Here is a 12,391-nt window from a genome sequence, read left to right on the forward strand (position 1 = left end):
TAAACACTTCTCACAGACAGCATATTTTAATGGAAATGTTTTTATTGCATCCTGACAGTATTTGTAATTTTAAACATACATAAACAGCACAGTTCCTATTGTATTTGATTAAAATGTTACTTTTCAAAATCTAAATGTTTTGCGCACACAAAAGAAACCCTGAATTACCAGGACACTTGTTAACATGCTACATACATACAGTCTTCCAGCAATCCACAATAATCAAAGAACTATTAAATTGGACAGTCATAAATATGGATTTCTTGGTCATCGCCAACAGAGACTATTTTTGAACCATTTCCATTGTACTGCACTCCCCAGACCTGTGAATTTGAAGAAAGACAAACCCACCGTGGGATTAGTGACCTCAGTGGGTTCCAATGCTGGAAAACTACTGAAGTAAAAGAGTCTTCATATACCTGGTCCTGATGATCAAAGAAGGTATGAACGCAGGTTCTTGAAGGCACGTCCCACACTTTGACGGTTTTGTCTGATGAACTGGAAAATGCAACCAAGCAACATGAATTAGTTTCATCCTATTTAACAACCAAGGCTATTACGACAAATTCTTCATGCATAGTCTAAACACTTGAGCAATCGGTATGTAGAGAGATCTTGTATCACTTTTGAGACTAACCAAAAGAAAAGTTGGTAGCATGACCTGTCCTGTCCTCTCCTGCCAACTTCTTTTCCTTCAGTGATTCTCAAAGGTGCTACAAGATGTCTCTACATACTTAACATGGCTATATCTTTGAATTCTATCACTTCAGCAATGTAAAGCATCAGTTAGAAACCTATGAACTGAAAAATGTTGGCTAGAATCCTGTTAAATGCAGTACAGTAGTGGTTGCACACCAGTGATGAGGGAAGGAAAACAAAATCTGCCAAGTCTGACTAGATAAGTCTTAAGGCAGGGGCCAGGCTGTTGGATTTAAGACAAGCCTGTTGCTTCGGATTAACAGGACTATTCCTATGGAAGCCCAGAAAGATAAACATTTGGATGAACCTCTGTCATGCTTTCCTAATTGACGTATTGTATATTTAACAGTGATGCAATGTATCAATATATTGTTAGGGGATCTGACAGTAACAAATACACAGCATCCCAAATCAAGCTTTTTTTACAGTAGCTTCTGTATACAGAAACAGTGCTCCAGATGCTGAACTGCAACTGCCAGAGTTGCACACCAGTAATACCTGGAGGGACTGCATGATTCCTGCCCCTGTGCTAAAGCCACATTTAAAGATTTACTAAGTTACTTCTGGGTCTTAAGACAATACATTGATAGATTTTCCATGGACCAGTTTTGCAACCGCTTGCACTTAACCCATGAATGTCCTGTCAAGTGGCTACATCTTCTACTCCCCAAACCAACAAACGCTTAAGCATGTGCGGCTGGTATGAACAATCATCCCAAAGACCCAATGCCCTTTCAAATTGCACCATTATAGCTCGATAATCGCTAATTGCCATAGCAATATTCTATGGGTTTTGTTGCCTGGTTAAGTCTTGCCATAACCCTGGCTCAGATATCTAAATACCTCACCCTAAAATGCAAACTCCACAATACTTTGCATTCTATTCTCTGGAGCAGCGGAAAACAAGCTTGCTCCATCCTCAGTATGACACCCCTTCAAATTCCTAAACGGCTTTTTTATATCACCCCTTAACTGTCTCTTCTCCAGGCTAAACATACCCAGCTCCCTAAGTCTCTCCTCATAGGGCATGTCTTCCATACAATATGACTGCATATTGTAGAAAGCCCCCCAATTAACATCCCCATTGCACCAAGAAGTTCTCTGGATCTCTTTGAACCAGCCTCCACTGCTTAGCCTATCTGACCTTAACAGGTTTGTTGGGATGCAAAGCAAGGCAACTGGGCGTGTGGAGAAACAGTGTACACTCTGTGTTCTTTAGAGGGAAAGTAAAATAAAAATAGAAACATAACAAGCAGATCCAGGGAATATTCATATTTTACATACCTGGAAACAAAGTGGGTGTCGTCAGGACAGAAAGCGACATTTAATACCCAGGACGCATGGCCGCTCAGGGTGCCTGCCAAGTTTGCATGTTGTCTGTGGGGAAAAAAACAAATAATGGTTGGGGGGGGGGGGACACCTGAAAGCAACTATCTTAGAGACGTGTTTCAGGAGTTTTATAATGACAACTTAGTGAACAAGGGAACCCGGGAAAGGAACTAAAACAATTATAGGAGGAAATGTTACTTTGGTTTCTGAAGAAGAGCAATCTAGGCCTCTTTCCAACTTCACAGTTATAGCACTTTCATTCCGCTGTCTTGCCTGCATCCTGTGGAATCCTGGGATCTATAGTTTAGCAAGGGACCTGAATCCCCAGTCTGAGAATTCGTAATACCATTCCCTAAGCTTCAGATCCCCAGATTCCACATGAAGGATCCACAGCAGTTAACCTGCAATCAAGGTGCTATAACTACAGTGGATCCTTGTTATACGCTGGGGTTTGGTTCCAAGATCCCCCGTGTATAACAAAATCCATGTATGCTCAAGTCCCATTAAATATAATGACATAGCAAAATGGTGTCCCTAATAAAGAATGGAAAATCAAGGTAAATTTATACTTTTTTGGAACATTTTCAAACCGTGTATGCTTAAATCCGTGTATAAAAAATCCGTGTATAAGAAGGGCCGACTGTATAATTCAAAGAGACCAAAGAAGAAATAAGCAAATGCGGGAAGGATATCATAGACATGGTGCGGAAAAAGTGGAGAGGGGTTTCTCATAATATTAGAACTGCAGGGTCAGCCATTAAGTCTGAATAGTGGGAGATTTGGGACAAATAAAAATTAATAAAGGCATAGAGAAAATATAATCAAATTTTGCCATTTTCAACCACAAAATGCAGCAATGGCTGCCAACTGGATCAGTTTCCCTTTTATGCCAGCTTTCCTTGGCACAGAAATCTTACCACTTACACATCATAAATCTTGATATAGCCATCATCAGAAGCAGTGACCAGCAACTGAGAGTCAGGGGAAAATGTTAAGGAACGGATAGGCATAGCATGGCCTGAAATACAAAATAATGTCACATTTTATCTGTTGTGTTTCTGGTTGTTTTATCAGGTTGTTTCTGACTTATGGCGATCCATTGGCAAGCCTACCATGGGGTTTTCTTGGACAGGTATCTTCAGAAAGGGATTGCCCAATGGGTATCTGGGGCTGAGTGGGGATTCGAACTCTGGTCTCCCAGCATCCTAGTCCTACACTCAGACCACAACCCCATGCTGGTTTTCTCAGTCTGATCCATCACTATTTTAATATGATTACACCTTACACCAAAGGAGGGCAATTGTACACCGGGCAGGAACCATCTTTCCTCCATCCATCCTGCAGTCCAAACCAGCATGTTTCGGCATGCTGAAAGTGACACTTCCAGCTGCCATTTTGGCTAATTTTTAGGCATTGCCCCCACCCCTTTTTTTGTTTAAGTTTGAGGAAGCACTTTTTTGAGGTTTGGGCAGAATTTGGCCAGATGCTTGACAACAAAAGAAAGCACACAAGAATTACCCTGAAAGAAAAATTTAAAAATTGGGGACAGGATTTTCTGGAGGGTCGCAAGGGCCATACCTAAGACTTCCAAGAGCTACATGCCCACACTTTGCCCACCCCAGTCTTACACTGTCCCACATCTTTATGGGATCTGTCTAATACTATCCCAGCCCTCAAACAGACTGCTTGGCCACCGTCGCTCCTGAACCAGTTTGTCAATGTGTGGAAGAGAAGCCATTGTTAAGAAACCCATTAGATGAGTAAAGCAAAGTGCAATTCACTTCTCTCATCCCCCCCCCAAAAAAAAACATCAGCTGGGAAGAGTCCCAGGTGAGGGAGTCGGATGGAGACATGCAATGATTCACTAATAACATTCAGAGCCTTACCTTCCAACGTATGCAGAAGTTTTCCGGTTGCAATATCAAAAATATTGATAATGCCATCTATAGCTCCGCTGGCTAAATATTTTCCATCTGGGCTCTGCAAGGAACACAGATCAGCACCGTTAATAGTTGCCCAAACAAAAGCAGTGGGAAGCCAACATATCAGATGTTAATAAGTTTTATTCTATATTTTTTTAAGGCATAAACCTTAAAACTATTATAATGGAACAGCGTGTCTGCAAGTAATTTAATAATCAGTGATGGTAAAAGAAACCGGCTCAAGCACTTTTTAGATGACAACACACAGAGAAGAATCTTACATATGCAATACTCAAGATGAATTTGCCTCTGGTGTCCAAGGAATATTCTTTTTTTCCAGTCTCGACACCAAAAATGTTGACTTTCCCAATGTGACTGCCTGTTGCAACGTACTGGGAATCGGGTGAAAAAGCCAGTGACCAGGCATCCACTGCATCAAGGGAAGGAGGGAAAATGGTTAACATCCAATATCTATACAGTACAATGTCAATGTGTTCCTAGTTGCACAAGAAAGTGGAAGATTTGAACATGTCAACTATCCTCCCACTCAGATTCGACTTCAATTGTCATGACTAACTTCAGCTGGATGAGGGTTATTTTACAGACTGCTAACTATGGAATTTAAAATTCAGTTGACTTGGTCATTGAAGAGGAAATAGCAAATGAATAGATCAGAAGAAACCCATTTAGCTCATGCTACTGGTGGGGAAAGGAGGGGAGAAATCCATAAAAATCCGTAGGAATGCTGCCCTCTCAATACATTTCCCCTCATTCTCCAAATTTCTAGCATTGCAGGACTTAAAAGCTCAGTCGAACATTTAGAAACACATGCATATGAAGAAGTAGACTCAAGCTCATGAAAGATCATACTACTAACTTCTCTCTTTCAGTTAGTCTCAAAGGTGCTACAAGATCCCTTTGCATACTGATTTTCCAGACTAACATGGAAATGCCTTTGAATTTAGAAATGCTGTTTAGCCATCCAAAGCAAAGGGGCAGGCAAAGTGAGCAAGTGAAGGTGATCACAGCAAATTGTAGAGTTTTAGAAGTAAATGATTCTTAACGGCTCACTCTCTGCAGTGAAAGAAATTTGGGAACTGAAGGAAAATTTAATAAAGGGGAGAGAATCCTCCTGGGAGCCATGCCCTAATTTTGCCCTCCTCAGTAGCAACACTCTTGGAGAAACCCTTGTTCCACATACCCTTGAAATGTGTTTTGGATGGTTGAGAGATCCTCCAGAGCAGATAATGGGAAAGGTGTTAGGAGAAAAGAAAATCCCATTCCTCAAAGCTCTGATTCACCTACAGATCAACACTCAGGTGCAAAGGATAAACACAACCTTAGCAGCATCTAGAGAGATTTTGTAGTACTTTTGAGACAAACTGGAAGAAAGAAGTTGGCAGCATGAGCTTTCCTAGACTTCAGTCTAGTTTCTCATCTGCTGCCGACTTTCTTCCAGCTAGTCTCCAAGGTGCTACAAGATCTTCCACCAGGCCTGCCTGGAAGAAGAAAAGACCTCCCTTCAGCCACCATCTCGAGGGAGAGAGATTGTATTGTATTGTATTGTATTGTATTTCATTTTTGTACTGTACACCGCTATGATCATTGCGGAATAGCGGTCTATAAATAAAATGTATTATTATTATTATTATTATTATCATCATCATCATCATCATCATCATCATCATCATCATCATCATCATCATCTCTAGATACTGATTCTGAAGACTAACACGGCTATATCTTTGAATACAACCTTAGCAGAGAATTCCCAAACTTCACCTGGTCCAGCGTCTATGGACTTGATCTGTTTGCCTGTATCTAAGTCCCAGATACGGATGTGAGCATCTAAAGAACTGGACGCTGCAACGGTTCCGGAGTGGCTAATGTCCACTGAAACCACACCCAGCTGATGGCCTTCCAGAGTCCACTTGAGGTCTAACTTTTCGTCGTTCCTTTGCAAAATAAAAGGAGAAGGAGAAAAGGGGGGGGGGAAGGTGAGTAGTTTTGCCCCCGTGTTACACTGAGGAACACATGCTGAAATTCAAAGAATTTCTCAATTTTGAAAATAATTTTGATTTTAATACTTTGTCGCCATCCCTTATCTGGTCCTCTGCTACTCACAAAATCATAGTTGGAGGGGAATGCCAGGGCCACCTTGTCTAAACCCCTGCCAAGCAAGAATACCTATCTAAAGCACTCCTGAGGGATGGTTTAGATCCAATGCCCTTTTTAAAATATCTCCATTGATGGACGGTCCACCACCCTCCAAGGTAGTCCATTTTTATTATTTTATCCATTTCCATTCTGCCTTTGCCTCAAGTACTGGGACTCAAGGCAGCTTACAAAACATTAAAGCAAATTTGTTGTTGTGAGTTTTTGTTTCTGGCTTATGGCAAACCTATCACAGGGTTTTCTTGGCAAGATTTGTCCAGAGAAGAGTGACCAAGGCAACCTGGAAATAAATTCCTGTGATGAAAAACTTAGGAAACTGGATATATTTAGCTTGGAGAAGACTGAGAGGTGACATGATAGATATCTTTCAATATCTGAAGGGATGCCATGTAGAAGATGGGGCCAGCTTGTTTTCTGCTGCTCTGCAGATCAATAGATTCACTAGAGTGAAATTACAAAAGATGCCACCGAAACATTAGGAAAAGCCACTGTAGGCAGGTATTCCTATATGGCCAGAGATTGAACTAAGGGGCCTTTGTGGTTTCTTTCAACTCCAAGACTCCATAATTCTATGAAATCTCTCAGGGATTAACAAAATAGGTCCTGCAGTATGTTAAGGAAGCCTGACTTATATTTTTAAAGGTGTTTTCCTGGTTTTGTTAACATTTTTAATCATATTTATTTATACCCTGCCTTTCTCCATAAACTGGAACTTAAAAATGAAAACAAGCACAAGATAGCTAAAAACATGCAAAAGACCAACACTAAAATAGCACTACACTAATCACAAAGTTAAAACTGTCTAAAGCACACAGTTAAAAATAGCAGAAAGCGGTTACAAAGAGTACACTTAAAACAATACTGTACAGAATACTTTCTTAAAAGTCCTTTCCTTAAAAACCTTTAAGGAATAATCCAGCAAGATTTCTTCCTCTCCACTGATACAGAATCTATCATGCTTCCCCAAACAGATGTACTCAGCCAAATTCCAGTTATTAGTGCCGACTAGATTAGACTAACAGAATCAATGGGAACTTATTGTGTTAATACTCATGCAGTGCCACTAATTCAATTAATCTTGTTGGGACTAACAAATGGATTTAGGCCTTGGATTACCACTCTCGGCATTCCTGTGGCCACTAGTCATACTAGCTGGGATTACATTTGGTGACCTGACATTTAAGGAAGGCTCTCTCTCTTTCTCTCATTCCCTCTTTCTCTATCCACATAAACATATATACTCATATCCCAACTCCAAATGTTTGTGCACATTTATTCACAGAAAGTAAAGATATATCAGCAAATATTTGCTATGATGCTAAGGGAACCATTACAAGACCAAAATGGATGCATTCCCATTACAGAGCAAGCCACAGACCTATAGGAGTGCCTCAAACACACAGGCCTAGACTCTACATCATTTCAGCAAATAAATATGGAGCAGAGTTGTGTTACACAGCCCCTAACATGAATATCAGTACAGTAAAACTATGTGGACCAAAAATAAATACATGCCTGACAAATCACTGTGAAACTGCATTGCCCAATGCACAAAGGCAATGCATGAAGGCATTCACACTGTGTACTTTCATACGGCATTGCATGTGCAATGATACCACATCCATCAGCTGAATACAACAACTGCACAACTGCAAAATAAAATCACTACACTTGTGTAGCTCCTGTGTATGTCACGAACAGGATCCTGGAGAGAGTGTGCTAGTATTCAGTCACTGCAAGCAGTAGAGAATCTAACAACTCTCAAGCTTTGCTCTGTGGTGGGTTTATCATGCTGTCTAGCAGCAAGGAACTTCCTTAGGGAAAGAATCCATATTTTTTTCTTGGCTTCTTTTGCTGGCTTTTTGGGAAGCAACAACTCCCCACCACCACCATGCAAAAAAGAGAGATGTTTTCTACAGCCAAACAATATGATAAATCAACCATGGAGCAAACCTCATGATTTGTTCAGCCATTCTGGCTGCACGCAGGAGCAATCAAGCAGAGCCATACTGTTTATTCCTGAAGAACTCCGACTTATCCCATTATACAAATGAACCATATTCCTGATTGCTTCATAGTTCATTTTAACACCACCAAACTAGGAACTTACCACTTCCAGACTTTCACGAGGTCATCCAGGGAGCCGGAGATAACAGTCTCCGAGCCGTCGTTTCTATTTCTTCCCCAAGCAACTGACCAAATGGCGTCATCGTGTGCTATGAAAAAAACATTTTGAAAGCACAATCCCTATCAATGCAGTCCCATCTGAACCAACATACCGCTGAAGAGGAACCTAAAATGGGTTGATATGTGCTAACCCATAAATAAACAAATGCTTTCATCACTACTATTTGCGTATCCTGGTGCTAGGGCAACTCTTCCCAAAGAACAAGCTTACACTGTGAAAGTGCATATTTTGTTTCCTACAGTGCCAAGAGCTTAGGGAATAAGTCATGTAGTAAGAACTGGGGAATGGTTGCTTACCTTACAGGAGGCTGTACATCACCAACTGATACCTACGCTTAGGTCCAGACTGTCTGAAAACCCTATCTTCCCTATCTGAAACTATATATTGCCCCATATCAACCCGAAAGACCTCTAAGCTCTACAGGGGAAGGCTTTTTCTCGGTCCCACCACCATCATAGACTCACTTGGTGAGGACTTGAGAGAAAGCCTTCACTGTGGCTGCTTCCACAGGAGCCTAGCCTGGCCCTTTCCCTGCTTTACTTTCACTAGCAGGCAAAGAGCTTTTTCAGTAGGGTTTTAACATGTAATTGTGCCCAGGGAGGCTTTTTATTGGGGTTGGGTGCTTTATTTATTTTATAACTTTCATAGAATCATAGAGTTGGAAGAGACCACAAGGGCCATCCAGTCCAACCCCATTCTACCATGCAGGAACTCTCAATCAAAATATCCTTAACAGATGGCCATCCAGCCTCTGCTTAAAGGGAAGGAGACTCCACTACACTCTGAGGAAGGAGTGCGTTCCACTGTCAAATAGGCTTTACTTTGGTATAGTTTTAAAAAATAATTTCATATTGTTTTAAATGTTACACTTTTAATATACAGTGGGGCCTCCTTATTAATATCTGATACATTTAAGCACTTGCAGACAGCAAGCCCTCATTGTCCCCAATGGCAGTGCATGCATGCAGCCATGCTAGCGGGTGCACACACACCACACTGCCATTGAGAAGAATAGGGCTTGAGGTTTTTGGCATCTCTGTGTGTGTGGGGGGGGGGTGATATTTCACTTTGCAGGAATATTGCACTTTCTATCACATAATATTTACAACGTAATGCTTAGAATTCTTTTAAAAGACCTTTTCTCTTTCATGCGCATAATTTGACAGCATTTTTTTAAAAAAATATCCTAAACAATATACCAAAAAGTATTACATTCTCACCTTGTTCTTGCTTGAAGAGAATACTGTACTGGAAAGGTGGGAAAAGATGGACATCTGTGTTAGGAAGCAACAAAAGGCAAATCAGAAAATGAAAATAATTGTCATGTACTCACCTGAGTCGTCATTTCTTCATAAGAACCAAAGATGCATGGAAACGGTCGGATGAGGAAACAGGAGACGCTTGGTTTAGAAATCACTGCAAAAGGCAAAATAGGCAAATGTTCAGTGAAGATACAAGAACAGAGTAGAGTTATTGAGTCTGTTGCTGGATGGGAAGGCACTGTACTGCTTTTTAATGTTGTGAGCCACCCTGAGTCCGTTTTGGGGGAAGGACGGGATATAAATAAATATAGTAATAATATTAATAATTATTATTTATATCCCGCTCATCCGAACGATCAAAGCGGCTTACATTAAAATAAACCAATAAAATACAATATCAATACAATATCATATAAGAGCTTTATAACCCTAACCCCTTCCCTAACCCTCCCATTATAATAATAAGGAGGATAAATTGTTTCTCTGTCTATTTGGACTGCCTTGATTTTGTCTCCATTTACTAATATATACACAGTCTTTGTTTTTTTATATATATATTTCTTTAGTCCTAGTTTTGAAAAGCGCAAATTTACAGCGCTATATAAATAAAGCTTAATAATAAGCCTGAGGGCAGGGAACCGTCTAATTAAAAATCATAATTGTAAGCCGCTCTGATAGCCTTTAGGGCCAAAGAGCTGGGTATAAATACCATAATAATAATAATAATAATAATAATAATAAATAATTCCAGGATAGGATGGAGCTAGAGCGCTTTAAAAGTGGTGTCAAATTGCATTATTATTATTATTATTATTATTATTATTATTATTATTATTTTACAGTGTAGATGTACCCAAAACCAGGCTTGGAATAAATAAAAAATAATATAAAATTAATAAAAATTAACAAACAAACAAACTAATAAATAAATAAATAACAAATAAATAAAAATAACATAAATAATAAAATAAGTAAAAATAATATAAACAAAAAATAATAAAATAAATAAAAATAATATAAACAAAAAATAATAAAAATAAATATAAATAATATAAATAAATAAATAAATAATAAAAATAATACATAATACATAAATAGAGCTTGGAGAAGTTACTTTTTCTCTGAAAGAGCAACAAGGGGAAAGGTCCCAACAAGTCATTTTTCTTTCCTATTTGTGATAAATAAATTGAAGGAGAAGGGAAACCAAGCTTTCTCTTCCTTGTTGCACCCCATTTTCAGCCCTCAAAGGCAGCTGAGGAGGGAAAATGGGGGGAGTTGCCATGGCAACGAGGCCTAGCAGGCCTCACTAGGCCTCGACTCCCATTTTTCACCCTCCACTTGCCGAAGCGCCCCCCCTTTTTCCCCATTGCCCACGACCCCCCAAAAAAACCAGCCCGGCATTACTTTGACGACTCCACCGTCCTATTCACAGCTCCCGCGCATTCTTATGACGTCAGGAAGCGTCCCATAGAGGAGACTAGAGTCTAGAGCGCCCTCTGAGGCTCAAGGGAGGGAAGTGTTGCTCTCGTCTTCACCGGTGGCAGAGAGGCACTGCGGCCCAGATTGGTTCTCTTTCGAAGCAGCGGCTTTCCATCCTCTCCTACAAACACTAGATGTGGCATCTGGTGGATGAAATTGCCGGGGGCCCCTCCATTGAGGAGAAATTGCTGCTGCTGGTGAGTATTGTGTTTTGCAATCACCTATCAGAAATATTGTTTTTTTTACTTTTGCCCGACATCTGTGGTTGATATCTTCCCCGTACTAAACCCTACCGCTAATTCTCATCCAATAGGACGTCGTGGGAGGCACATGGTTTGCCGCGATTGCCCAGCCCACGGGAAGATCCGGACCGGAGCAGGTAAGATGATGGGGCCCACCCCATCCTCACGGAAGAGTCAGTGGTGTGGTGGGATACATAGGCATATTAACATTTTAATTGGGACTGATGTTGGGGCGCGCGCGTATACAGAAGTTCTATAATAGCTACCCCTGGCAATGATTTGTATGCCACGTCAACAAACACACCAGACACACATACATCTAATATACACATGCCTATAAAGGTGTATAGAGACTGTATATAAGTACAGTGGGACCCCAATCGAATGATCGCATTCGTGAAATGTCCGGGATACGAAAAAAGCGTTAGATTGGGAAAAAACTGTTCCGGGATACGAAGGTTTTTTCGGGTTACGAAATTTTTTCGGGCGCGAAATTCAAACGCGCGCTTGCCAGACGCTAACGGAACCCTTTTCGGCTTGTCGAAAGAGGCATCGGGTTACGAACGCCGTGGCGGAACAATTAATTTCGTAACCCAGGGGCACGGTATATGGGGCATAATCTAGTGGTTCGTCTTGGGTTTCATGGAATCATCCAGGGCCTGGAATAGTGAGGCACCCTGCGATCTCCCACCGCGAACACATTCTTCCAGATGGTCATCCCAGGCAATTGGTTAGAGACTTAACAGAAGGACGGAGCGACTCACTACAGTCTGAAGGGAGATGAACACACACCTGTGTGGAAAATGTGCCTAATGCCTGCAGTCTGGCGGCCCAATCTGTGGGTCAGCAGAAAACATGCTCGCCTCCATGGTGTTCCCAGCAATTAGTTTAACACGGCTCTCCTGTCAGGATCCGTGAGTTGATGGTGGGTGTCATACACAACCGATTCGGTAGTCAATATTGCATTGCGACCTTTTTCCCGTCTGCTCGAGATGATGCTGAGGGAAGAGCTGGAGGACCACCCGCTGCAGACCAGCCTCAAGGCCAAGAGCCATCGCTGGCGGAGCAGGTCGCCCAACTTGGGCCGAGTTTCCA

General features: G+C 41.1%; 1 protein-coding gene across 2 annotated transcripts; it reads right to left on the reverse strand.

Moving 5' to 3' along the window:
- Positions 1-7: 7 nt before the first annotated feature.
- WDR61 (WD repeat domain 61) lies at positions 8-11,041 on the reverse strand. 2 transcript variants are annotated; one of them, XM_042473296.1, is made up of 11 exons: positions 10,994-11,041; positions 9,647-9,729; positions 9,534-9,561; positions 8,236-8,341; positions 5,733-5,905; positions 4,232-4,380; positions 3,915-4,008; positions 2,953-3,046; positions 1,984-2,076; positions 420-498; positions 8-323 (listed from the first exon to the last, which is right to left on the reverse strand). In XM_042473296.1, the coding sequence occupies exons 2-11, from the start codon at positions 9,656-9,658 to the stop codon at positions 234-236; spliced, it is 918 nt and encodes a 305-aa protein (XP_042329230.1). In that variant the 5' UTR covers positions 9,659-9,729; positions 10,994-11,041; the 3' UTR covers positions 8-233. The 2 variants fall into 2 exon arrangements, with proteins under 2 accessions (XP_042329230.1, XP_042329229.1); XM_042473295.1 differs by lacking the exon at positions 10,994-11,041 and adding an exon at positions 10,690-10,891.
- Between the last annotated feature and the right edge of the window lie 1,350 nt (positions 11,042-12,391).

This window comes from Sceloporus undulatus, chromosome 6 (assembly GCF_019175285.1).
Source record: "Sceloporus undulatus isolate JIND9_A2432 ecotype Alabama chromosome 6, SceUnd_v1.1, whole genome shotgun sequence".
Classification (NCBI taxonomy): Eukaryota; Metazoa; Chordata; class Lepidosauria; order Squamata; family Phrynosomatidae; genus Sceloporus; species Sceloporus undulatus.